Source organism: Pseudopipra pipra, chromosome 2, assembly GCF_036250125.1.
Source record: "Pseudopipra pipra isolate bDixPip1 chromosome 2, bDixPip1.hap1, whole genome shotgun sequence".
In the NCBI taxonomy this organism is placed as follows: domain Eukaryota; kingdom Metazoa; phylum Chordata; class Aves; order Passeriformes; family Pipridae; genus Pseudopipra; species Pseudopipra pipra.
In genome coordinates, this window is record NC_087550.1 from 103,022,240 (window position 1) to 103,050,220 (window position 27,981).

Genomic DNA, 27,981 nt, shown 5'->3' on the forward strand with positions numbered 1-27,981 from the left:
CGCGGCAGGGGAGCCCAGGACGGCGGCCCGCGCAGCCGAGCCTTCCGCCGCCTCCTCCGCAGCGCCTTGGACTGTTCGCCATTGCCCAGCGTGCGGCGTGAGAGCACAAGGCACTCCCCGACTAAGGGGTATAATCCTGTAGGGTCCGCGGCGTTCTCCGTGGGAGAGTATTGTGGCAGGATCCGGGGGCGGTTACGCATCAGCTGAAGGCATCCACTTTTTGCACACTTTCCAGGATCCGTGGGCGTTTGAATGGAAAAGGGTCCCCTCTCTCCAAAGGGTCTAATCCCCTGCCCTGGCCTCACTCAGTAGGATACGGCCTCCTCCAATGATGGACACCCTCCACACGTACTCAAATTCAGTTTCCTGGGGGCCCCGGGAGTATTTTAGCCAAATTCATAGGAGAATAAGGGATGGGGTGTGTGGTGACCTGCTGAGCTCCCCCCAGGCCATTATCAAGTCTCCCTTTTAATCAGGGGCAGCATTAGGGCGCCCTCCTCATACGAGTATAATTTCTTCATATTTGGTAAGTCATCGGAGGGATATGCTGACTCAGGCACCCTACCCTCCTCATCATTGAGGGAATGAGGCCTCTCCAACTGCTCCCATGGTATTTTTCCCTTTCTAATGATTCTACCAAGGCAGCAGTCTGATTAGTTATCCATTCAGCAGCAAGCCAATTAGAAAAGCTCTGTGCCTCTATTTCCTAGTTCTTCCTGTAATACTTTAACCAAATCTTGCAACAACTCAATCATTTCATTTTCTGCCTGTTGGCTCATGTGCCTGTTCTGCTGGGCAGCAACTGAGCCCCCAGTATGACACAGACTGATGCTTTTCCCCAGTCTCAGCCTTTGCTCTGTCTCTAAGATGATGATCCTATCTGCCACTGCCTGTGGATCATGCTAGTTGCTACGGGCCCAAGCCATGCAAGGGGGAGAAGGTTGGGCATTGTAACACCCTAACCACTCCAGGAGAGGAGTACAATCCTTAGTTGCAAAACCTACAAGTATAAGGAACCTCCCAGGGAGGTCCTAGCAAAACCTACAAGTACTGTTCCTCCTCGGGATATGGCTCTTCTCGGAGAACGGGTCATACTACACAAACAAGGGTATCCTGTCTGTGATGCAAATTTAAAATGTTGGGTCCCTAGAAGGCAGTCCTGGACGACCTGCTCTGAGGTAGCTGACCTTCAGCATACCCTTGGGCTAAATTAAGGTGAAACAATCCCAAAAGTTTTATTTATGGCAGCAACAATTTATGATAGGTTGAACGGCCTGTGGTAGCAGCAATTTAAACATTTCTGAATAGCACAAGACAACAGCAATTCCTGAACAGCCCACGGATTGAACCTTTCAGGAGAAAATGGAAGGAAAGATAGGGAAACAGGAGTAGTGAAAAAGGATCTGGGTCACCACTGGCACCATCTCTGGTCCAGTTCCTCTGGAAGACGGGTGCACACACAGCCACTGTAACCTTCCTCATTGGCATTCCTTTTCTGCAGACTGAGACATTAACTCTTTTGGGTTTTAGGTCTCTCACATAAGGTGAAATCATTGTAACTCTTTACAATATATGTGAAGTCAGTGACTTCTGTAAGCCTTTGTAAAATCCAGGTGTCACTGTGCACCTTTGGGTACGCATGTATGGCATACAACCATCAAGCCCATCCAGTGGTACTATAATCTCAATACTATAAGTAGTATGACTGCAAATACAAGTTTTTTTCAGGTTGTACTATCCTGGTTCTCAGCAAAGCATCCCACCATGCTGTGTAGATATATATACACACACATATTATAAGGAATGTATATAATCATGCATGGAAAGATTCACGGCTATGAGAATTTTCAAAGGATAATAAAACACATGGGCGTTAATACTTGAATGACACATCAAAAACACTGGCATCTTCTCCCAAGGGTGGAATTCAACCCCCACCCAACAAATCTTCCTATACACTCTTCCTATAGTGTTGTCAAAACACTTGGCAGCTCAGGCCACATACACAACCCAGGGGAGTCCTCCTTGAGCCAGCAAGCAGGAGGCATGTTTAACCTCTATCTATTGCTGGAACTTTTACTAGATACGGAGAAGCTCTGGTCCACAACACAAATCCTGTTTCAGGGAGGGGACTGGTACAGGTGTTCATTGCAAGCACTAAGTGTTGGTGCCTGTTCTTGGAAGCACCGCTGGTTGTGTCTGTCCATTGCTCTGCATAAGACAGATACAGTCTGGGAAGCAAGGGATCCTCCCCAGATATGGGTCTGATCGCTGGATTTCTATAGGCACTTACTTGACAGACTTTGTTTTTTATAAACCTATTTTCCCCTCCTTTAATTCTCTACTTGGTGCCACAAGTGTGTATTAAGCATTACAGTATTTTCCTGGGATTAAAGTCAGGGTGACAGGTTTTTAATTACCTAGTTTATCCTGTTTGTATTTTTACCTCCTGGCATATTAGCATTCTCCCAAAACGTTTCTAGTGCCCAACATTATGGGTCATAATAATCCCTCAAGACATTATTCTAACTTCTTGAATGCAAGTAATCCAGCTCTGCCAATTGAAGATGCCTGTTCTAACTATTTCAGTGTGAATGGGAGAGAGGTTTCACATCATATCACCTGTACTTCCCAAAGAGAGTACTGAGGAAATGTATTCGTAAGGAATACATATCCTCCAACATAAGGTCAAGGTCAGGATAACAGGTAAGCAGATAAATAACAGATTTTGCCATTAGATTCACTAGCATTGCCATTGGAATTTCCCCAGAGTTGGAAAAATCAGAAAACCACTCAATGTCAAAAGAAATTTATCAGCATTCCCAGTGAAGTTTCTCAGAAATTTCAGCATTCTCAGTGAAGTTTACTGTTTTCTTGGAAGATAAAATATAAAGCTGTGCAAAACAGCAAAGGCAGTGACAGCATCATGAGCCTGAGGGGTAGCTCTTGTGCACTTTCCCTCTAAATAGGTCAATTTTATTTTTTTAACAGAAAATTATCAAGCTCTGACATAAATACTTCTTACTATTGCCATTTCACAAAAAGGCTGCAAACCATAAGCTCTTCCCGTGAGGAAACAACTGCCCCTGCAGCTCCCTTTTTAGTTTACTGGCATCTTTAGCTGAGGTGAGAGGAGAAGCAGGATCTGCTCCACAGTCCCAAAAAAAGAAGAACCAAGGCCAAAGAAATGTCATTTCTTGAGCAACTCATAGACTTTTCATCCATATTATTGCAATTTTTTATGAGACTTTTCATCCATAGTCCAGCAACATTCTCCATTCCTAGCAGTGAGGTGCTGCTAATGAGGCAGAAAAATAAGCCTTTTTGCTAATGACACCTGAACAAATAAAAGAAGCCTTGCTTTCTAATAAAGGTTTTGTGATAGTTTAACATGAGGCTGCTTTCTTTTTCTATCACTCAAAGCCCACGCATCTACAAAACAAGCAGTCACCCAATGGGTTTCCTGTGGAAATTCACACTGTGGTTCTGAGTAAGTAACATGACTGTTACATGGCTTGGCCAGCCTGTAACAACTCACTGAATCTAAGTCAAGTGGTTTAGTTCTATTACAAGCCTCTAGAACTGAAAAAAAGTTAATTATCAGCTAAAAACCCATTTTTATGAGTAAAGGACTTTCAGAATCTCTAAGAATATGGCATTCAATGCCTAAGCAGTTAAGTTGATTTATGTATTTAAAAGGCTGGCACAGGACTATAATGTTAGTACTAGTATTTAGTGTTCATCCTTTAATGTTCTTTTAGAAAGTACTTTCTTTTAGTGTTCAATAAAGCCTTCCTATGCAGCAGTCACACACCCCTTACTTCATTATGGGTAATTAAAAAAAATGGGTTTATGACCATTTAAGAATGGGAGGGCCTCAAAAATGAAACCTCTAGATAGGGCTTCACATTTCACTGTTTTCTTGGATTTGGTAGATAATTTAAGACCTGACCCAAAGCAAAGTGAATGAAACATAGACCATACCCTCTCAATACTGATACCCAATCATTTTATCCTAATACTGTGATCCGTTTCTGGGCATTTTACTTTGCCAAGCCAGCTGTACCATCAAAAAAATCCTGGTAATGTAAATTTAAGCTATAATTTCTGTTACTTTCCTCAATGCACAAAACAAGTTTTGGGCTTCCTGAAGACTGGTGTGTAACTGGCATTAATGGACAATTTCTCTTATCATTTGAAATGTCCAACACTACAAAATACCAAGTTCAAACCCACAATGAAACATGACAGAAACAGATAAACGTATAAACAGGTAAACGTATATTTTTATTTTACTGGATCTAATAACTCTAAGAATCAGGAAAGAAGGCCAACAAATTAACTTCAGGAAATTTCTGTGAAAACTGATCCAGGAAAAATTAATTCTTTGTAGGTGTTGCACATGAGTATTTTAAGGTCACTGAAAGAATCACTAGCAAAGGTATCGGAAAAGTCAGGTTTAATATAAAAGTGAAAGCACGACAAAGTTTGTTGATAAGGTTCACTCTGCTATTTACTAGATGGTTAAAGCACACAGAGAAAAAGCAAACTAAAATCTAAAATCAATCAATCTAAACCCCAAATCAACCCCAAAATTATCTATATGGCAGGGTTGGAGGGGAGGGGTAAGGATAAGGATAGGAAAGGGTAAGAATAAAAAGGAATAAAGGGAGACCCCCCTCTTGAGCCACAAGGTTCAGAGTGGACCCCTCTGCCACCTTAGTCCCAGATTGGACTGACAATTTAGGCTCAAAGGTTTAACAGCACTTAATCGATAGCTAAAGGTAAACAACTTAACAGAAGGTTACTAGAATTTACTATAGCACAACAGTAACTCGCAGGCCTCACTTACAAATCTAAAGTACTTCAGAATCTCAGAGAGCAAATTTCACAGTACATTTGCTATAGAATATTCACACTCACATGCACACAGATCTAAAGAGTATGTACAAGGGATATACCTGTGAATATATACCACCACGCTATCCTCATTAGCCACCAGCGTGCTTGTAACAAATGTGGATAGAGCCTTCCTAAATCGTTCGCGAAGCCCAGCCATGAGGTCGGGTTTTCTCACTCTTTCTGAAAGTATGTTCTGCATTCAAATGCATTAACAGCTGACTCTTTTCCCTACAACAGCCTCCCACCTATCTCCACTCCTTTCAGTTTTCTTTCCTAAACCTGCTGTCTAGATGATTAGTAAGCCACTGAAACCATATTGGTAGAAATATAGAGGAATGCCTACCGGTTTATATTTTCAAGACAGAACTTTGTAAAACAGAGTGCTTTAACTCAGAACAGAAGTGTTATGGCCTCTAGTGTATCAGATCATTCCTTTTAATTTAGCTTCACTTCCTAAAGATCGTACTCCTCTTAGACCTACTTTAAATGCCTTTCTTCTCTTAGTTCCTCCAAATACCACTGCCCCACAAGACTATGGAAATCAGGAGGACTGCTGCGGCAACGGGCGGAGGGACTCATGGGCTGCTGTGCGGGAGCGGGCGGACAGACGGACTGGGTGCTGTATGGACTGGCTGCTGAAGGAGGGCGGTAGCGGACGGACTCGGTGTTGACAGGCGGACAGACCAAGTGCCGCGCTCACGCCGCGCCTACTGAGGGAGAAGGCGGTGGCGGCGCCGCCCCCGCGCTCCCGTTTGCCGAGCGCGCCCCCGCGCGCAGCCGCACTGCTTCAAAACAGTTTGTTGCTCACGTCGGAGAAGCCGCTTCCGTTTCCAACGACGCGTTCCGGCCACACCTGCCCTTGCCCGTGCCCGAACCCCGGCTCCGCCGCCCGACCCGCCCGAGGAGGACCCCGCGCTCTGCCGCCCCACCAGGCCATGTCCGAGGAGGGTAAGGGCCCCGGGCGGCCACTCGCCCCGCAGCGGGAGGCGGGCGGGACGCGGCGCCGCCAGGGCGCGGTGGACGCTCCCCCACGGTTCGGAACAGCCCCAACGCCGCCGCCGAGCCGGCCGGGCCGCGCCCACCGCGCCCGTCGCGATTCGCCCGTTCCCGCGCGCCGAGCGCTGCCATTGGCTGTTACTCCTGCCCGTCGCCGTCGCGTCAGGGCCGGCGGGGGCGCGCGGCCGCGGGACCCGCTGGGCGGAGGGGCTCGGGCGCGCTCCCGGGGAGCCCCTGGCGAGCGGATGTTCCTCGGGGACCCTCAGGGAAGTTGGTGCTCAGGAGTAGGGTCGTCCAGCCACAGTTTGGCTGCCTCATGGTGTAGGTCAGTGCTGGGGGGGAGGGGGAAGGTTTAGCTTTCCTTAGTCTTCAAGTGGCTGGTGAACGTAGTGACGAAATCCTGGGGAGACTTCGGTGTGGAATAGCGGGGTGTCGGCCCTGGCAGGTTCCCCCAGCGCTGCAGTTACTCAGGTACAAAACCTGAGTACGGCAGAGATGAGTGATGCTGCTAAAGTGAAAGGCCTGACCTAATGAGCTTCCCGTTGGAATGCAATGCTCAGTGCAACTTAAGTGCCTTAGAGGTGTATGGGTTTCCTGTACTTTGCGTCAAAACAGATTAGTTTCTGTCAGTTACGTGCTGCACCTCGCCCTTCCGAGGAGTGATGTTTACACAGACTCACGTCAGTTTAAGCTCATTTAGCTTGCGGTTGCTGTCACAGACCTACCCACTAAAGAAGTTCCAGTTGTGTCTTGCTCAGATGCCCAATTTCCTTGTGTAACTTCATGGTTCAAGGAACTTCTCTGACTAAGAAGTAGCCAGTTCACCGTGCAGTCATGCAAGTGCCAGCATAAAGTAGAGGGGTAGGACTGAGATGTAGGAGCGTGGGAGCATAGCAATCCTGGTACTGCTCCTGGTTAAACAAACGTGTTTGTTGATCCTTCTCCTTTGTCCTCGACTCTTTGGTCTCCTGATTGGCTTTGTCTGTAACTCAATACTCTTAACAAATATTAAGTCTGTACTAATTCTTGACAATAGAAAAGATGTGCCATTAATACTTTTCTTCAGTCAGAAGTTGCAGTATGAGCTCAAATCTTGTTAAACATCAGAGGTCTCTGAGAGAGAGTTGTTTTACTTTGAATTTTGGTGGTTTTGGCATCACAGTGATCCAAATATGAGACCTAAAGCCACAGGAAGTATGGTTTTATTATCTCTCCATAGTAAATGGTTTGTATTTGCTTAACATTTGGTTCTGTTGTCTTAGTTAGTTGCAAATTTCACTTATGCAAATTCTGACAACAGCATTCTATATTAACTGTTGTTTCAGTGTTCAGAGGCTGTTCATAAGCATTTTTATCTGTGCTAGAGTATTCTGATGTCTCTGATCCCCAACAGTCTATCTAGATTAAGGACAAAACTATCAGAAGTATTTACCTGTTTGGTTTATATTTACCTGTTTGGTTTATATTTACCTGTTTGGTTTATATTTGTTTTCCTGTTTGGTTTATATTTACCCTCCAGCTGCGAGTTGCTGTAGCTACCAACTTTGGAGACACTTTCTGCTCATAGTCCACTGCACCACTGAAATTCTGATTTTAAAACTTATGTCAGGGAGAGTGGTAGAGGGAAGACTGGGATTTGTGTTCAGTTTAAACCGGTTGTAGAAACTCTCCTGACTTCGGATCATATTGGCCTTCCTTTAGTCCAGATGGAGCTGCTTTGACTTTGCTGTCTCTTTGCTGTGTTCTGGTTCCACAGAATTTTTCCCTCTTCTATACCCATTGCTCCGTCTGCTGTACATTTGAGTGGCATAGTTGCTGATCAGGTAGGCTTGTTTGGCTGCCTTATTTCCTGTTGGCCAAAGTGAGGCATGAGATTTGTGGCAAAGATTATGAATATACAGATAAAGTCTGTACTTTGTAGCATTGCATAAATAGCATACAACGTGTGTCACCTCTTCTATTTAGGGATAGAAAGATGATTGCAGGACAGCAGAGGCCCAGCTGTAAGTAGGACGTTTGTCAGGCCATGCACTGATCTGGCATACTGGTTGGGGAAGTTGCCAGAGAGGATTCTGATCCCTCCTGCTTCATTGCAGATGCCCTTTTCCTGACTCTTCATTAATTCTCTTCCTAAGTAGGTAGAATACTAAATGATTGTCAACAAAAAAATTTGTGCCTGTGAGGCAGTTAGTTAATTCAACACCTGCTAATAACTCCTCATGCAAGCCTGCAATGAACTTCAGTCAGTGAATCACTGAGGTGTTTTGCTAAAAGCTGCACCTAAATTAAGTTTGTGAGTAGTCCTGTTGTTTACTTTCTATGCAGCTGATGAAAACTGTCCAAAAATTGTTCTTAGTTGCAGCCTCAGCAGCATATCCTACTTTGTGTCCACTCAGCTAAACTCCTTTGTGCTGGTCAGCTCTGCCCCAGGTAGCTTTTTGGCTTCTTTCACAACTATAAACAATGCTGTCGACTGTGTGGCAGTAGATGGGTGTTTCTGAACAGACCCTCAGTTTGGGTAAGTCTTTCTTAATCTGATGACAGCCAAATCCAAACCCTGCCTGTTTTATTTCTTTTGGATTAGACAGGAGTATTGGCCAGAAGGAAAACTGAATGAACTGGGGAATTCAGCTTAATTGAAGCAGAGGGAAGAGAGCAGGATTTGGAGTGAATTGGAGAGTAAAACCCCAGACCACTGTTACACTCATACAGTTCCGATTCATTCCTGGACCTCGGTCCATCCTGTGCAATGAACAGTGTAGAGATCCTGTGTTACATATAATTAGAGTGACATTATGCATGTGTGCTGGCTGTGTTTAAGTTTTATTTCCTAACTTTAGTGGTTCACGGTATGGTTACTTCCATTAATTTGTTTCATGAAGAAAAAATTCCACTCCTTTCCTGACCCTGTTAAAACCACCGGACCTAGCAATAATAACTGTAATACAGTTATTCTGAAACAGGGACATTTTTCTCTTGATGTAGTGTGTTTAATTGGAAAAAATCTGGTAGTGCAGATTTGCCATTTGGTGTTCCTGTATGACGTCTCCTTGACAGCTGATGTTTGGTTTGACCTGAATACCAAATACACAGTTAGGATTTGTAGACTGATTTGTTTCAAGTGTGTTAAGCAAGGCTTATTTATGAAAGATTAATTTGGTCTGGAAGTTTTCGTATTTTTTTCATGTGCTTGAAAGTGTAAATAGTGATCTTTGTAGAAGTTCTACTGACTTATAACTGTTACTTTTGAAGCTGGACACTGTAGGAAGAATTGGGTACTAAGTAGTTTCAGGAATCCCACCAACTAAGCAATAGTAAGCTGCTTCCCTTCTAGTGAGTGTTAAAACCTCAGTGTATATTTTTAAAAGTGACTTTGCATTTAGTCACTAAAGTGCAACTGGATTTAAAATACTGAGGTAATGCTAGATGTGATACAGGCACTACAGTTGTCATCTGAAATGCAGAATGGTGTTTCTCTTTCTGAATATGCTAATAGATTACATATGTGTGAAGTCTGAAGATGATGTTGAAGCAGTGATAATGGACCATGGAGAACATGGACTGTCTACACAAAGCTGCATGTCAGTGGAACAAAACTGTGAAGGAAACAGTGCTGTTCACCACGTGGGTCAACTTGCCTATGGTAATTACTGATAATTTTTATTGTGATGTAATAGTTAATGACTAGTTTTAAGGCTGTGTGTTCAGTGCTGCTCTGTTGAATGCTTTCTGTATTGGCCATACCTTTAAAACACGATTTATTAGAAAGCTACTTCAGACAAATTGCTTGGCAATGCATTTAAAAGAGGTGTCTTTTAGTTATTACTTTACAGGTCTTTATATATAGTGAACCCGCTAAAATATTTTGTATTATGTTATATATGATATATTACATTTTAAAAAGACAGCTTTTTACTGACTTATGAAGTAAACGTATCTAGGAATGAATTAGGAAGTAATTTGGAAAATAAATGTAATGGAAAGAGCTAACCTAAAAAATTAGGGTTTTAGATAAACTGCCCAGTGTAATTTAGTACTGGAGATACTGATGCGTAATGATAGTACGATGGTTGTTTAAGGTCATAAGTTATTAGCTGTATGTAGCCTTTGGTGATTGTCTCTAATTCATTGTATTTATTTTAACATGCAAGATCAAAGTCTCTCAAAAATCTTAGCCCATGCTTCACTGGCCCAGACAAAAATAATTCATAACTGTTACGAGCATTTAGTAATTCCAGTAGCAGTATTACCAGTGAGGAAAATGACTGTAACTAAGTGATGGCACTTACTAGTTTGGGGGATTTTTTTTGTTATTCAGCCAGTTGACTCTATAGAGAATCTCATCAGTATTTATCTTCACAAAGGCAAGTTACATCTGTTTTCTAGTGTTGTTGGGTGTTTCTGAGAACCTTTAGTCTTTTTGGTCTTGCCTATGGATACATATCTGGCAGAGCAAGCTCAATATTACTAAGACACAGATCTATGTCTTTATTTCTCCCCACCAGCTGCAGAACACTTTTATTTCACTTTTTTTCTTAGCTATTTATGCCCACAAACTCAGTATCACTTTTGCTGGCACTTTTTTTTAGGTCACTGTATTCAGGCCTATATCTAAATTTGGGAACCTCATTATGCGGACCATTAGTTTAACATAAACGTAATATGCTTAAAATGTGATTTCAGGGATGTGATGTTTCTCTAGGTGAAGTGGCATTCTGGTTTGGCTGCAGAAAGTGTATGAAATCTGAGGGGCTGTACTGTGCCAGTGTGTTAATCCTGCAGCTCTTCTCCTTTCAACATGTCCTCTTGCCTCTGTTGGTGTTGGTCCCACGGAGTGCTCTCTGTCGTATCCTGAGCTCTCCGTTCTGAAGGTGCTGAGTGCTGGGAGATGAGTGCTGGCTTGGCCTATGTGACAGGCATGGAGGCATGAGGTGGTCTGGGAAAGGAACCAAATTCTGGAGCTGGTTGGAGGAGGGTAGATATGTTTTAATCTTCACCTTACGAATTTTTATTACCCGGTTTGTGATTTCAAAATTATGTTAACTATACTAGTTAAATCTACCACAGATCTTGCCTAGGTTGTATCTGCCAGCTCTGCTGCATTTGTCTGGGCTTTTAAAGCAAGGAAAATTTTTTTCTGGCTTATGATACTGGATATATTTGTACTTTTCTGTCCTGCCCCTGGTCCTTCCTCTTCTGCTGCATAGAAGAAATGCAGTTGTCTTTGCTTTTCAGTATTTCTCTTAGCTTGTCCCAGTCTCCTGGGATTAGTTTTCTCTTCACTTCTGAGGTACTAGCTCTAGTTTCCAGCTGGGACATGAAATTAGTTCCATTATTTTGCTAAAGTGGTAAGAAGTACCCTTGTAACTTTTCTCATACAGCCCCATATATGTGGGCGGAATTTACTGTAGCTGTCCACAAAACTTCCTCACCATACCCTTTCAGCTTGGCCTATGCCAGCTGAAAACTTCATCATGGCAGAATAATATGGTAGAGACTTGGTGTTGCCTTTTTATGTCAGATGCTCTTCTTATTATTTCCAAGGTCTTGTTCAGCTTCTTTATTTGTGTTTTAATATATTCTCTTTTCTGTATCTTGTTATCTATATAGTGCTTGGCCCATCTCTAGCTAAAATATATAGAATTCAAGGGAAAGGAGTTACTTTTATCTGTTTTTCCTTCCTCCACTCATAAGAGGATTTTATTTCTTGTTAAAAGAGCTGCTGTAGCCCTTTCCTGAAAATCTGAGGTAGAAGCCTGTAACTGATGTACGGACAAATTTGGCAGTAGAACCCTTTCTCTTCATTGTGAAAATCCTTTAACATTCTTCAATTCTGGCAGGTCTGACAATTGTGTGGACTTCAAAAGAATTAGCACAGAGCTAATTCACACTGGTAATGGCTTTTTAACTGTGCTGGGCCCACAGGTGGAGAGGTGGAGGCATTCTGTGTATCACTTATGAATAGTTTGTGTTTGGTAATCCCTGCCCTGGAAGAGGTCTTTTCTGTATTTCAGTATCAAAACTGGAGGGAACCCCATAAATGTAGGGGGGCGACAGCTGAGGACTGAATAAATGGGAACTGTGTTTTATATTGTGGGTGTATTGCCTGAATTTTCAGGGAGCTGGTTGTGTTGGGGTTTTGAATTGGACATGGAAATTAGAACAGAGAATCGAGGGAAAAGCAAGGCAAAATGAAATGGAGGCTGTAGAGACTTTGGAAGAAACAATATTAAATTAAATTTATCATTTCTGATCTAAATGAATTGGATTAATAAGTGTTTGAAAATATGCTGCTAAAGAAATTTGAAATAGCCAAGCAGTTTGAAAGTTAAAAAAAAAAAAAGAGGGTGACTGTGCCTGTTTTTACTGTAGTAAAATGCTAAATGTAGTGGGAAACTTGCTGTTGTGCTTTGCTTTCTCTTCACTTTCCCAGGAGGCGAAGGCTTACCGCTGCTAACTGATCAAATGGCTTCACAAATGAGCCATTCTACAATGATGCAGAGAGGAAATGGTCACAGCCCTGAAAAAGTGGATTTTGTGGTTTTGCGTAATAAAAGAAAACGAATTTGTCCTACTGTAGTGGAACAGAATGAGGTATGTTTCTCCAAACAGTAGCTCTTGGTTTTGAGGCCAATTTCAGTGTTATTTGAAATGTCACTTTTCCTACACTCTTGTATGATCATTGGATGACAAACCAATGAAGAAGTTAAGCTGGATATCCGTGCAGTGCTTGAATGCTTCTAGCAAGTCTCCAGCCTCTCGTTCTGCAGTCTGTATGCACATTCAGGGTTGCCCTGTCCCAGGTGCAGAATCCAACACTTGTCCTTGTTAACCTTCATACGGTTAGTGATTGCCCAGCTCTCTGATTTGTCCAGATCTCTCTGTAGGACCTCTCTGCCTTCAGCAGCTCCTCCTAGTGTAGTGTTGTCGACAAACTTAGTTAGTATTCCTTCTAGTCCTGCATCCAAGTAATTTATGAAGATGTTGAAGAGCACAGGGCCCAATGAAAAAAATAAAAATATTGTCGATCAGGTAGTAGATGAAATTAACCAAAGTCCTACATCCCTTTCCCAAAAGCAGAAAACAGTTGATAGATTCAACAGCTTTCATGTTCCAAAGTTTCTTAGGAACAACGCTGTTAAACCACACCCTGTGGCAATGCTGTATTTAAATTAAAAATCCTTCTGAGGGCACCTTCTGCCAGTTCTACACCAGGATGACACCAATACATGTCACACGAAGCTCTGAGGAACCCCACTAGTGACAGGTCTCCAGTCTGATGTTCCTCCATTCACTGTTACTCTCTGTGCTCGACGCGTGAGCCAACTGCTCACCCACCACAGGATGTGTTTATCCATCTGTGTGCTGGACATTTTGTCCAGAAGGATCCTGCGAGAGACAGTATCAAAAGGTTTACTGAAATCCAAATAGATTACGTCAACTGCCTTCCCTTCATCAACCACATGGAGTCATCTTGTAATAAAAGGAAGTTAACTCTGACAAGCAGGACTTTCCCCTCATGCTGGCTGTGACTGATGACTGCTTTGTCCTTCAGGTGTTTTTCAGTAACTCCCAGATAGTCTTCTCCATGATTTTACCAGTCACTGAAGTTCTGCCTGTTGTAAACAAAACAAAAGAAACATCCTCCAGCCTTTCTTTTTTAAAATAAGACCTGATCAGTTTAAAAAATAGGAAGAAAAAACCCAGAGACACCACCAGCAGACTCATTTCTCCTGCGGTGTATGGTGGATGGGAAAGGCACCCATCCAGTAAAAGAAAAATGTCAGGATTGTCCAGGTGGTGGCACCGTTCTTCCTGTATAAGAGCAGTTTACAAGCAGGTTCTGCTTGCAGTTATACCCATTGAGATAAGCACTTTTTTTTAAATGGTTTATTCAGTGTAAAAATATACATGAAGTCTCATAATTTAGACTCATATTAGAGTTCTTTCCCAGTCTAAATGATTCTGTGATTACATAAGCCTGGCTGTATAGTTAAATGAGAAAGTTCTGGCCAAATAAAAACACATTTTATTTGTATATATATGTGTATACATATATATATATGTGTGTATATATATATATATATACATACACACACACACAGAGTCCCTCCAAGATACTCAGCTCAAGCTGAGTTCCAAGTTCCAGTTATTCTTTTGTTGTACCATGCCAAAAATACTTAAAGGAGCCAGAGGTCTGAGGCTCTGCTATGACAAGCCCATTGTCAAGTCGGTAAGGAAGCCTTGTCTGGCTGTGAAAATGGGGTGTGCAGGGAGTCAGGCTGGGCCCCATCAGCTTACTGGAACCACCTTCTGCAAAGGGGCTTCAGTCCCAGGAGTGAAAGTCTCTGGTGTTGGAATGTGACTGCCAGAGTGGTTCCCAAATAGTCAGACAGGAAAGTTTCCTTAACACAGCAGTATATAAATAAGCAGACTGTGTTAAGTCTTGTTTGCTTGGGCTCTCTGTAGCCAGGGGAGGGAATATAACTACAACTAAAAGTTTCCAAGTTGAATTCCTAGGAAGTTCTCCCCGCAGTTTATATTTTGAATACTTCCATTATTCAAAACATTACATGCTCTTTATGTTATTTCCCAGATGAGAAACAGGGAAGAAGAATATGAAGATAGTGACAGTGTCATTTATGAGTATGAACCAGACTATGAATGTGTAAGTTAATTTTGTTTTGTTTGACTGACTTTGAAAAGCTGCTTTGGGATGTGTGTTTTGGGGTAGGCTGAAGTAACATGTGAGATTTCAATTTGGGATTTATTTGTTTAATGTGATATCCTAAGCCTGTGTATATATTAGTAGCTTACACTCTGTTTTGTTTTATTTCTATGAAAAAGGAGAGTATTGTATCTGAAGCTTCCTATGCTGGATATCAACAGATTACGCTTATGGAGGTCCTCAGTTATTGCCAGGTATTTTTTTTCTTTATATCTGAAATGTCATTTAAACAACTTTAGTTAAACTTCAGGAAGATTTGTATTCTTTATGTGACAACCTGTGACTTGATCTTTTCCAGTTGTTCACTTTTTAGTTGCCGACTTTAATATTTTCAATGAAAAACGAATCTCCTTCATATTCTCTGAACTTTTCACACTATAGCTGGCAAGAATACTTTACAAATATTAAACTTTTATACAAAATGTAAACTCTAGTGATTTACTGGGAGGACCTTCACAGTAATGAGAAAGATGACTATGATACACACCCAGGTATTGAAAGTATGTATTGCTTGCCAAAGGTGTGCCAAAATTCTACTAGAGTTGTTTTTATGAGTTCTTTCCTTTTAACTTCTGAAGCAGTAGCATGTGAGATTGAAAATAACCTCACTGAAAGCTAAAAGCACCCCGTATTTATGCAGGTGAGCACTTGTGTGATGGGGGTCACAGTATAGAGTGAAAGACATTCCAGCTGTGCTTTAGGGAAGTCAATTTATTAGTGGCTTTTAGCCAAGTGTGAATGTCTTATAAGTCTCCTTAAGTAATACATTCAGGAATGTGGTGGATGGAGGTTGACTAAGGCTGTGTGAGTAACAGTCTTGCCAGTCTGGGAATGTGTGCAGTAACAAATAGCATTAAGAGAAACTATAGCCTCTTTTGCTGCCTACAGGCACCTTTCCATCTCCTTCACTTCACTGTTATCCCCTCCTCTCAGTGGCTCTACACTAGGGCTACATGAAGCCTTTTTATAACAGCTGTACTGAGCTCCTGAGCTTTCTCTTGTTTAGACTTAACAGTCCCAGCTCCCTCAGCCTGTTCTCGTAGGAGAGACATTCCCATCTCTTCATCTCTTTCGTGGCTCTTCACTGGTCTCTCTCTAGTATGCCCATGTTTCTCTTGCACTAGGGAGACCAGAGCTGGACTCAGCACTGGACATGTGGCTTCACCAGTGCTGAGCAGAGTGGAAGGATCACCTCCCTCATCTTGCTGGCAATACTTTGCCTAATGCAGCCCAGGGTACCATTCTCCACCTTTGTTGCAAGGGCATATTGCTGACTCACATTAAACTTAATCAGGATCCATAAAAGGATGAGGAGATCCCAGATCCTTTTTTGCCAAGCTGCTTTTCAGCTGGGTGGTCCCTGGCATGTACTGGTGCCTGGGGTTGTTCCTCCCCAGGTGCAGGACTGTGCACTTCCCCTTGTAGAACTTCATGAGGCTCCTGTCAGCCCATTTCTTCTGCCTGTTGATGTCCCTCTGGACAGCAGCATGACCCTGTGGTGTATGAGCTGTTTCTGCCACTGTTCCAAGTCCCTGTAGCCCCCCAACCGGGGGCTGGGGGGGCCCAGCCCCCAGTGGGGCTCCTGCTGCTTCTCCTTGTGGCTCTACAACATGGCTACTTCTCCAACTACCACAACTACAACAACAACTACCCTTCTTTTCCGGTCTGGATGATATGTTTATATTTTGCAGAAGCACTCATTGGTTCAACCTCAAGGGTCACCACCCCCTGGGGGTTTACCATTTTATAACTTCAGGGGGAAAACTGTTTTTCCCCTACCACACTGAGTCCCCTCTCAAATTCAGCAGCGGGCTTGCATTTGCCCTATCCCTCTTTTTGTCACCTGCATACCTACAGAAGCCCTTCTTGTCTGTGGCATCCCTGGCTACATTCAGTTCCTTCCAGTTGGGACTTGACTTTACAGACAGGATTTTTCTAAATATTTCCCATTGGTGTTAGAGAAATCAATATTTCAGTGGCTGCCAGTAAGGCTTTTACCTGTGTGTTTGGGAACTTATTAGGACTTAAAATAGTGTATCGTAATATCTAATGTGCCTTAGAGCTTGTCAGAAACTTGTCAGGGTGTCATAAAACATGAAAATAGGTACAAATAAAATATCTGCTGGAAGCAGTGGGAGCAACCTTCAAGTGCCAGCTGCCTTAGAGTCACAAGTGTAAACTTCTCTGAGAATTCTTTTTGCTGTAATATTTACCACTGTTACTTGCATTTTTTGTCTAAATTGATTTTTAATATGATTACAGAATGTGTATATTATCTACAGATCTTAGCCAGTTTTAGGGGGGGAATTTACCTTTTAATTGAACTTTCTGGTTTCTTTAGATTTAGTTTGGGTTCTTGTGAAACAGTACTGTTTTCACTCTTACATTTGTCAACAGGCCATGTATGATGCCATTCAGAAATTGGATAAAAAATTTGACATGCTTCATCGAAAGGTCTCAGAAATGCAGCATACTCGTGTAAAGCCACTATTGCTCAAACCTGTGAGTATTAAAGACCTAAGACATTTTTTCTTTAATTCACTCATTTCCTCTGATGCTTATTGAAAAAAACAACTCTTTCACTAAGATTAAAATTAGTAGCAAAGTAGTAGACTTAGAATCTATTTCAGTTAAATTACTTGAGATTTCTTACTATTCACCAGCTTCTGTCTCCTGTGTTGTTATTGACTGGTGGTCACAGATTGGTAGTGGCCCCCATCAAATCCAGGATGCTGTGATAGATGCTGTAAAATTCTGTTTGAATTGGAATGAACAGAAATTAATCGTGTAGGTACATCTTAAACTTCAGTACATTGCTCTTGTACCTTTGCAACATGTGATGTGTTGTCTTACTGGTTTCTGCAGTTAAAAGAAAGTTTAAGCATCGGTCAGGCTGGTTCAATTGACTAACTGATTTTTAGATCTCAACAACATGTTGTCATATCCATTACAGTCTAGAATTTATTATTTTTTCTTAATAAAAGCACCTTTTTCAATGTTTTTAATAAGGTTTGATATTGAGTACACGCTATTCGTTTTGTTCCTAAATGATCAATCCACTGTTAACTAAGGAGACACAATGTTAGTACTTCTAACAATGCTCTTTAAAAGGAAAGCATAACAGATAATTTTTGAAGAAGGTCATGAAATCCATAATGACCTTTTTTGTCAACAATACTGCAAAGCTTTTAATGTGGCAGAGGTGATCCTGCTGTCAGATGTCAAGACAGCAGTAAGGCTAGTTGCTTTAAGGGTGGGTAAAAGCAATGAATTTCTCATGCATCTCAGCTATCAGGAGGATACTAGGTTTTATTTGGGATGTGGGGTTTTTTTTCAACTCCAAGCTTTTACTGTCCACACATACAAAACCATGAGATCCCGGGAATAAACTGATCTTTTCACCTACCCATGAACCCTGTGAGACCTCTGTGCTCTTACCCTCTCCTCTGATCATGTGGGATGGCAGCTGCTTTAATGTTTGGCTTAAAAGTGACCTGCACTGCCTTTTTTTTTTTATTCCTCCAGGGTTTTATCACTATAAGCTTGTAGGATGCAATCTGCCAATTGTTTAAAACCAACAGGAATGCTGTTGGGTTTTTTTATAGCTGTACTATTGTTGTATCTGTGAAGGGCTAAGCATATAAATAAGGAAAGGTTTGTGGGAAAGGTATGTTTTTTTTTTATTATATGAATTCCAAAAGCTGGAAAAACAGCCAAGCTTTCAGATATGTAAGCCTTTCTTCAGGTCATAGATTTTTTTAATATTATAAGGGTGAAATATAATGGGATTTCTGTAAACAAGCAAACCAACCCACCAAAAATTAAACAAAATAAGAAAAACAAACCCACATGTGTCATCTACATTTGGTGGCTACCGACTTGTGTTTTGAAGTAGAATACATGCTTTAGGGATCATATATTTTTTGATAAAAGTACTCAAAGTGGTGAAAAACTTAGCCCATCTCTCAGTTTGTCTTAGTTTCTTTGGAATCTTCCATTGTAGATGAGATCTGCATGTTTAATGTTTTCAGCTAGCAAGTAAAGAAAGAAGAGAAAGTGAATTTTTTTTTTTTCTTCTTTGAAAGGAAGCTAGCGTGGCAGTGAAGGCATACCTTGAAAATTCATCAGACTGGGTCAATGGCTGAAAAATTTTAGATTTTATTTTGCCTATTTACCTTTTTATAGAACATCTTTAAGAACCTTTACAATGTTTTTCTCATTATATATTTGTCTAGAAAGCAATTATGCCAACACCCTACATGGAAAAAAATTGAGAAACATTGAAGCTTATCAGATAAATTCTTAGTGTTGCAGCTACAAGTGAGAATAGAGGAAAGCAGAGGGAAGGCTAAAAAGTAACAGCTCTGAGTTAATGACATTGACAGCTTCAAGGGAGAGTATGCTGCCAATAGCATAATTGCTAAAATTTAGTTTTCCTGGTTTGCTAAAAAGAAAATAAAAAATGACCAGCTATGTCTAATTTAACCTTTTAATTGTTTTCTGAATCACGTTTCCAGAAACCAGTTGGATTTTCATACAGAAGTTCCAGTCATTTGCCCCAAGGAAAAATAAGAGTACAAAAATCCATGGAAAGGGACTTAAGTCTTCATCTCTCTTCACCAGGCCAGGGAAGGCGTAGTCCAGTTGTAAGGGTTCCTTTACAAAATGGCCATGCTCAAGTCAATTCCACAGTAAAACATGCTCAGCAGAGTTTTCAGTTTGAATCACAGCAGCCTGTTGGTAGGCAGAGCCCACCACTCCCCACTATAGTTTCAACACATTCATTGCATTCATCATACACAGCAACTAATGAGATGCCTGACCTTTCACCACAATCAAATCTTGCACCCAGTATTGTGGAAAGTACTGTCAACGTTGCATCTTCACCAGTGGCATCATCATCGATGCCAGCACCATCTGAGGCCAGTCAAGAAAATAATGCTGCAGTGGAGAACTACAGAAATGCATCTGGGGATGTGAATATTAGTGAAGAGCTACCATCTTCCTCAGTCTTCATTGACCCTAGCTTTGGTGAGTTCCTTCGTGATAAATATTCAGAAACAAAGGCTAAAAAACTGCTGCTAGTATTAATAAGATATGCCTAAAGAAATTTCATTATCATAATTTAGCAAAAATAAAGGAGCAGAACTGACTGACTGACACACATTTCTATAATGGAGTACTGCTTAAAACTCTTGAAACAAACATCACAGGAATGTTTAATATACCAGAGATCACTGAAAAACCTCTGCAGTGCACATACAGTTGTATAGACTACTACAAGCCTGTGATTTACAGTAGGTGCTTTGGATTCTTTTAAGACTAGATCCTCTTTTTCTCTCTTGAGACACTCGATGTAAACTTTTTTAACCTCTGTATAATTCATAAGTAATGTATGCGTGCTATGCATGTGTTTAAAAAGGCAAAAGAGATTGCCACTAAAGCTCAGTGAGGCATATGCCTGTAGGCACATTTTAAGAAAGCAATTTACCTGATCTGTGTGGAGGAAGTACCTGTTTTCTTCTCATGGAGGATTTTATCAGTGAAACATCCTTTCTATACTCAGATCCTCCAGTGTTTGGTTTATTTTAAAATACTTAATTCCACAGAAAAAGAATAATTCCATGGATCATTGCATTATAATAAATATTCACATATAAAAATAGCACTGTGTCTTAAAAACTAATGTCTTCGTAAAGTATAAATGCCCTGAATTATGTGGAAGGCTGAGCTATGAGTTTTTAGTTGCTTTTGGTCTAAAAAATAAGTTCATACAGCTGAAGAACTGCATGAATAGTAGGTGAAATACTTGGATATCTATCTACACATTTGTAAACAGTGTATGTTTTAGCAATACTATGTATGGATATGCCATTCTTCCTGAGTCATTGTCTTGAAAACATACAAGGTATCTGCACCTGTGTAAAATAGGCCAGCCTGAACATTGTGGATTCCTGAGTCTCTAATGTATCTTCTTGGGTGTTTTGATTTCAGTTTGTTATGGTGGTGGTTAATGTAAATCAAAAAGATATTTCTGTTACCTTTCCAATTTAAAGCTTCTTTTGGAAGAGCAAGGATAAGTAATAATATGTAGTAGAATTAACAATAGCGAAGAACATATTCTGAGAGTACCATAGAAATCAAGAGAAAGAGTTTGAAAAAGTGTTCTGTTTTTAACAAGTTGCTTGGGAGTTTTAATTTTTTTTTTTCTTTAAATGTTTTTTTTTTTTTTACAAAAGAGTTTGTCGGTGACCCAGCGAGAAACGTAAAAGTTCTTGGAAACGATTTGGTGAAGGCTCGGCAAAAGACTAAACCGAAGTACGCCGCGCGCTACCTGGTTCGTGTCCTGTTCCCCAAGAAAACACTGTTGTGCAGCATTATGGGAGCGAGTGCACGAGGGCGCAGGACATTGGATCCAAACAAAATTGCTGCAATAAGAGGTATGTTGCCTTTCAAAATGCAGATTTACTTCTTTAATACTTAACAAAGTTTTTAACTTACAAGAAATCCTTTTCTGTATGTTTCTAGCATTGTCTAGCAACTGGTGAACAGATAAATGCCGTAGTGGATGTGCTCCACTCTGCAGTGTCTTTTTGTTTTGAAAGTCCTACTTTGTAATTCTCATTGTTCATGTTTCTTCAACGTAGATAAAACAATTTGAATTTCTCTTGGTTTTGTGTACTCCACGTTCATCAGTCATACTCGCTCTCTCTAAATTTTTCATTGCAATTTATTTTGTGTTTGTGTGTGGCATGGGTTTTGTGGATCGGTTTTTTTGGTTGGTTAGGTTGGGGTTTTTTATGGTCAGGGTATACTTGGGACAAACATTAACTGGTGATTTTTAAATACTCCTCTTATGTTCGGTTCTCTGGATTGAGAAATGGTAAAGATGGGGAGGGTATTATTTTTTTTTAAATGTCAAGCCATTTACACAAATCCCATGGTATGTGTTAAAGGGTTAAAAGAGTGAGATTATATAAGATGTGAAATGGTTGCAGCATTACCCTGTCTCTGTTCTTTGTGGGCTTTTTTTGTTGCTGTTGTTTTTGAAGGTTTTTTTTGAAGTTAGTATGATAAATCACACATTTCCCCTAATTCTACCAGGAAATACTTTATATAATAACATCATTCACAACACCTCAAAAAAGTATCATTGAACATCTTGAATTCATCATGCTGTTTAGCTTCAAAACATGAGTTTACTATCACTATTCGTAGATGGAAATTTAAAGCTTCTAAATGGAGAACAGTAAACATGAAGCATTTCTTAGCTTGCATTCTTTCTCAATTAGAATACTTCTAAATGCCATTTTATGTCATGAAACTTTAAACATTTTCTATATTTTATTTGTAGAATTTCTGGTAACTAACTTTCCAACCTATGATTTGAGTGAGCATGGAAAAGACTGGAAAACCTGTATCACAAATGTCAACGCTATGATCCGCTGTTTACGCTCTGAAACAAAAAGAAACTCAGGAAGTTCTCTTAAGGTGATAATTTTTTAAGTACTAAGTTTGTGCATTTTCTCAGATTAATTATTTGAATTCCTCATCATAGAAGTGCTCTAATTGGAAATTCCTTGGATTCTGTCTCTGTGTTGCTCAGCACAGGCCTGCTGACTGTAGCGCTAGTTCCGTGTGGGAATACTGGAAGCATGTGCCTTTCTCTTGCTCTGCCTCTTCCTGCTCCTGCGTCCACTGTTCAGTTAAGAGATGTTTAAGCATAGGATATGAAAAGGAAGGCACTGCAAATGTTGCCCAGACGTAGCGTCAGATTTGATTGAGAGGTTAAACATGTAGCTGGTAGCACTGTTTTCACAAGCTTTTCTTTCAGATATATCCAGTCATGCCTTTATGTTGACTGAAAAATAACTCCCAAAACACCTCCATTTACCTCTGCTTCTAAAATGCTCTTTGCATATCTCTGAATATTTATTATCTGTTTCACCTGTTATTTTCATGATAGAAATTCAGGAGTAACTATATTGTATAATATCTGAAATCTAATTTATACTAAATGTGATATAAACGGGAACACTAATTAGAAAACTGGTAGGTTTCTCCCGGTGCATATGCTAACCTCATTTAATGTTTCAGGAGACAGCTGAGGGGAAAGAAAAAGTGGCTGATGCTCCAGATACATCTCAATGTGTAGATTTAAGTTATAATGAAGATAGTGGAGGCAATTCACAAAACTCTCAGAAAATGACCAGCTCCACAACTGACACATCACAGAATTCGGGATTGGATAAGTTTCCAGAAGCTTTCCACACATCTTCAGTCAGGAAACAACAGTCTTTGGAACCGATGGGTAAATTAAGAACTTTCCATTTTCTGGAATTGTTTGTTACGTTTTAAGTGGTCAATGATAGGCAAAAGTTGATACTGTAGGTGTAATTATGTAATAAAGGGATCTTCTGAACTATATGACTCTTCCTCTTCCTCTTAAGGCAATCATATGGTATATGTATAGTAAGTCTTCAAGGGAGCAAACAAAAACATTATCTTGCTAATAGAACATTTGTCTGTGTGCATCTACCAGTGTCCTGTAATGCATATCCACTGTAAGACTGGAAAATTCATCTTCAGATACTCTGTTCAGTTGTCCTAGCTTTTTTGTTTTATTTGGTAGGTATTGTACTTTAAAGGAGTAAGCTAGCTCAGAACATCTATGAAATGGTATTGCAATTTCAGAAGAAAAGCACACCTTTCTGTAAAACTGACTCTTTAGGACAATAAAAATCTTAAAGCTGCCTTTATATTTTTAATGAAAGTAAAATATACTTTTACAATATACAAATGCATTGCGAAAAAATCCATGTACAGCATGGCGTAGAAAGTCTCAAGGAAAATGAACTGAGATTAGTTGCCCTTGGAAATAATTTATTTGCTTAGACTCACTTTTGGTCTATATCAGATCTGCTTCTGCACCCAACATTTGTTAGTCTGATCCCACAGATCTCCTTATTTTTTTTTTAGTGTTCGTAGTGAAGTCAGATTGAAGTGGTTATTCACTCTTTTTCTGTTTCCATTTACAGAATCTAAACACCACTGAAATAGCAGAACTTTTTTTACTCATGTAATCGGAATAGCATAATCTTTTCATGTGAGATGAAAACAAGTTAGAAAACAATCATTAATAATGCAGGTTACATTGCTAGCATTGCTGAAGACATATCAGAAATACTGTTACATGGTTGTAAAAGAGGGTTTTCTGGCTGCTTGGGACATTTGTCTGCAATATGTTTCATTTTAGCATTAGCTGTAGTGTTATGGTTCTGCTCTGTTCTTTCTAAGCAAGTAGAGTAGCTTCAGGGTAAACTTCTGGTGTTAGTTTTGGTGCAATACGGCCACTTTGCACCATGGTCAGTGTTGATTGAGTAAAATATCTCTCTTCCCTCCCTATCATCTTTTCTAGAACATCTTGGGAGCCCACGGCGCAACGTCCAGTTGCCTTTCTCAGTCATTTATGTAGCCAAGGGGAAGACGCGCCCAGAGCTGTCAGCTCGCTACCTAATTCGTCATATGTTCACTGAAGATGTGCTGGTAAAAAGCAATGTGTATGGTAGTCTTGATCGTGGCATGAGCCCCCTGGATTCCAACAAAATTAATGCTCTCAGAGGTAAGGAAATCTCTGTTCAAATGGTAATATGGGGAAATTAACAAGAGTGATTAACTTTATAGCCTATAAACAAAGCATGAAACTTGAGAAATTAGTCTGTGAAACCATTCTGACAAGTATTAGTGCCAGCAGTGAAACAGATGGAGAGGATGTAGATGGAGTTATATTTTAATAGCTCAAGAAATTCAACAGATCACAAAGCTGGTTCATGTGAAAAAACTCCATTTCCATGACATCTGCTTAAAAGGGCAATGCACTGGGAGATGGAAGCAGCGGAGGACATCTGAGATGATTTCTTAATATAGGGACTAGGTAGATCAAGCAGAGGTGTCATGCATAGCAGGTTTTGGTACCCTTCATAAAAAGGTTTGATGTGTGATAATTGGTAGCAGTATTGCCTGGAGAGACTACAAAATCCTGGACCTCAAGATTCTGAGTAGAGTAAAAGGTTCTGAGTAGGTTAGGAGAGCAGACTTCGCCTTATTTGAGAAATTCTCAGGTGGAAGCTTGTGAGAGACAGTTTTAAATAGGAGAGAAACTCAGGGAAGTTGATAGGTCTTTAAGGACAGCATTCTGCAAGCACAAGAGAATCTATCCTGACAGAAGAACTGGTAGAGCTATGGGGAGACAAGTTTGACTAAGCAGGGAATTTATAACTGACCTCTGGAGCAAAAAATTGTTTATGGAGATTAGAAACAAGGAGAGCTTTTGAAGTGAAACTTATTTAACTTTTGTGATTTAACCTGTCAGGTAGCTGAACACCACACAGCTGCTTGCCCACCTTCTTCCCTCCTGTTGTGTTCTCCCTCTCCATCCCACTGGGATGGGGGAGAGAACTGGGGAAGAAAAAAAAAGAAAAAAGGCAAAATTTATGGGTTGAGATAAGACAGTTTAACAGGAGAGAAATGTAAGGGAAAATAATAATAATTGTGATGATAAAAGAATTAGATTATGGAAAACAAGTGATGCACAATGCAGTTGCTCACCACCCGCTGAGTGATGCCCAGCCACTTCCAGGCAATGACCCCAAGCCAGCTTTACCCCTAGTTTATATGCTGAGCATGAGGCCATATGGTATGGAATATCCCTTTGGCAGTTGGGGTCAGCTGTCCTAGCTGTGCATCCTCCCAGCCTGCTTGCTGGTGGGGTGGTGTGAGAGGTTGAAAAGGCCTGGACTGCTTAGCAACAACATCAGTGTGTTAATCAACATTATTCTCATCTGAAATCCAAAACTATACTACCTACTACGAAGAAAATTAACTCTATCCGAGCTGAAACTTTGCCTGGGAACGTTGGAATAGTGTTAAAAAAGCCAAAGCTCACCTAAAGCTGAGATTTGCAAGGAATGTTCAGGACAGCAAGAAGAGCTTCTTCCACAGCACTACTGTGGAATAGTGCTCACTGAGTTAGTAAGGTTGCATATTTGACTAGTTACCTTCATCTGGAAGACACTCTTAACATGATACTAGGATACCATGGAGATATGATTTAGTCTTCGGTAGTTTTGCAAGAAGCAGGGAGTTGCACTCTGAGCCATATGGGTCCCTTCTGATTTGTTCTGTGATTCATCACACTTTTTTGCAACATGGATTTCCTAACAAATCTTGGACTGCTTGTCCTCCATGTCTGGAATCTAGGGAGGTTGAAAGGGTTAAGATCCAGACAGTGCATGCTAAGAGCTCCACACATGTGGCACGACTGCCTCTCAGGCTACAGCATTGAAGGTTAATAAAATGAAGCTGTCCTGTTTTGGTAGCACACACTTGTTTTGGCTTAATTACATCAAAAGAGAGTATATAGCTTGCATAAATAATTGATAACTCACTATTACATACTTGTTTATTCTTAGACTTCCTTCAGGAGAATTTTCCATCCTTTGATCTAAATGAAAGTGGATTTGATTGGAAGGCATGTGTGGCTGCCATAAACAGCACAATCCGCAGTCTCAGACATGAGCTTAAAAAGGCTACGGTTGGAATCCGCCAGAGAGCCTTGGCAGTGCCGTCATCGAGTGCAGAGTCCTCCAAGGAATCCCGCTTCAGTAGAGCCAACGGAAAGTAGCACTATCATGTCACGGATTGAAGCCCTCTACATCTGGCTCAAATCTTAATTCATCAGGTTTTTATAAATTCTGTGTAGAAGCCTGTAGAATCGAGTTGTCCCATTAAACTGAATTGTCAGCAGCGCTTAATAGTATCACTTCATGAGACCAAAGTTAGCAGAAGACTTGGAAACCCTAACTCCTTGTATAAGTAGCATTTGTGCTCCTCAGAAATTACTTTTGCTGTTCCTTGTTGCATTTGCATTGTGCTCTATCTTAAAAGCATCTTCTCATTATTCATTGAATCTGAAAGATTAATCTGATTAGAAAAGATGCACTGTGCATCAGGTCAGCAGAAGCAGATGGAAAAGAGGAGAGGAAAGAATGGTCCTTCTTGGAGGACCAATCATAGCCAGCTAAGTTATCTAATTATGTGTGAGGAATGAAATTTGCTTTGACAATTGGATATTTCAAGCAAAAATATCGGAAAGGAAAAATATTTTTAATTGTACTTAGTTAACTTGTATCTGGACTTGATTTTGGGGGTGTTTTCCAACCTTAATGATTCTGTTTGCCTCCTGTAGCAGACTTTTCTGTAGGATAAGAGGCAGACAACCATGTAAGTACAGTTGGAGTAGTGCTTTGCTCTGATTTAGCTCTATGAAAGGGCAAAAAAAGCACCCAGAACAAACAGTTCAATGGTTTGTTGTTCAATGGAAACTATTTTTCCTTGATGAAATTTAAAGGTAATACTTCTTCAGGATCCTGAACTCCACCATACGGTCTCTGTTACGTGTTTTTCCAGCATCAGGCACTGTCCTGCCAGTGTCCATGTACTGGCAGACTGGTGTGTGAGTTTGCCTTGCCACTTGCATCATGTCTGAGCACAGTCTCAGAGGTCCAACTTCTTCACAGAAAGAAGCTGCTCAGAAGACTGGCACAGAGAACTGATTTTACCTCTGAAATTTGAGGCAACGGTGGCTTCCAAAATTATGGCTATGTACATAGCAGAACTGTCCTCTCCTAGGCAAAGATTTCATAGTTTATTTGTTAGCAATAGGATAAAACAGTGAAGTTTATTTATTCTCACTTCTGTTCATAACACGCAGTTATTTATTATACATAGCGTAGGACTGGCTTTATAACTGTAAATTAGGATATGCAATGGCCTTATCAGATATGAAATTAGTAATTTAAGTTCCCCCTGCCACCTCCTTGCAGAAGTCCTCTGAATGAATCAAGAAGTAGGCTGAATTTCTGATTTTCTTTTTTTACTAGAAATGTACTGCAAATTTGATTGTTCTGGTGTGCTACTAACAAATTTTTCTGTTACTGATCTATACAGTCAGTATATGCCAAGAACTTTGGTTTGTGTAGATATTACTAGTTCAAAACCTTAGAAAAAGCCAAAAATGCTTATATTTTTTCAGTAGTTTTATGACTTTTTTTCACTAGAATGATATATTTATTGAATTATCTGCTTGGCACTGAAATCTGTAAAGTGTGGTGCATACCTATCGCTTCCGTATTGAAAAGAGAATTGAATAATTGAATCAAAGTAGAAATAGTTTTCTTATTTCTGTTTCAAATGTATCAATTTTTGCTAAGTTTTATAAGATAAAATTACAGTATTTTGCTGTTAGGATGAAGTATTTTGCAAATAAAACCACCACATATAGCTCCTTGACTACA

At 40.5% G+C, this 27,981-nt stretch overlaps 1 protein-coding gene across 1 annotated transcript; it reads left to right on the forward strand.

The window, feature by feature from the left end:
* The first annotated feature begins 331 nt into the window (after positions 1–331).
* Positions 332–27,981, forward strand: BEND2 (BEN domain containing 2). Its single transcript, XM_064645615.1, has 13 exons — positions 332–418; positions 5,577–5,850; positions 9,395–9,541; positions 12,332–12,492; positions 14,495–14,566; positions 14,746–14,820; positions 17,024–17,128; positions 19,144–19,657; positions 20,866–21,066; positions 21,981–22,117; positions 22,724–22,937; positions 24,045–24,248; positions 26,098–27,981. The coding sequence occupies exons 1-13, from the start codon at positions 332–334 to the stop codon at positions 26,307–26,309; spliced, it is 2,403 nt and encodes an 800-aa protein (XP_064501685.1). The 3' UTR covers positions 26,310–27,981.

Excerpts from the sequence above, each read along its gene's own strand:
- BEND2 (XM_064645615.1), top strand. The coding sequence starts at position 332 with ATGGACACCCTCCACACGTACTCAAATTCAGTTTCCTGGGGGCCCCGG. Across the intron at positions 419-5,576 it reads ATAGGAGAATAAGGGATGGG|GCGGACAGACCAAGTGCCGC; the intron begins GTGTGTGGTGAC and ends CGGTGTTGACAG. Across the intron at positions 21,067-21,980 it reads CAAAATTGCTGCAATAAGAG|AATTTCTGGTAACTAACTTT; the intron begins GTATGTTGCCTT and ends TTTTATTTGTAG.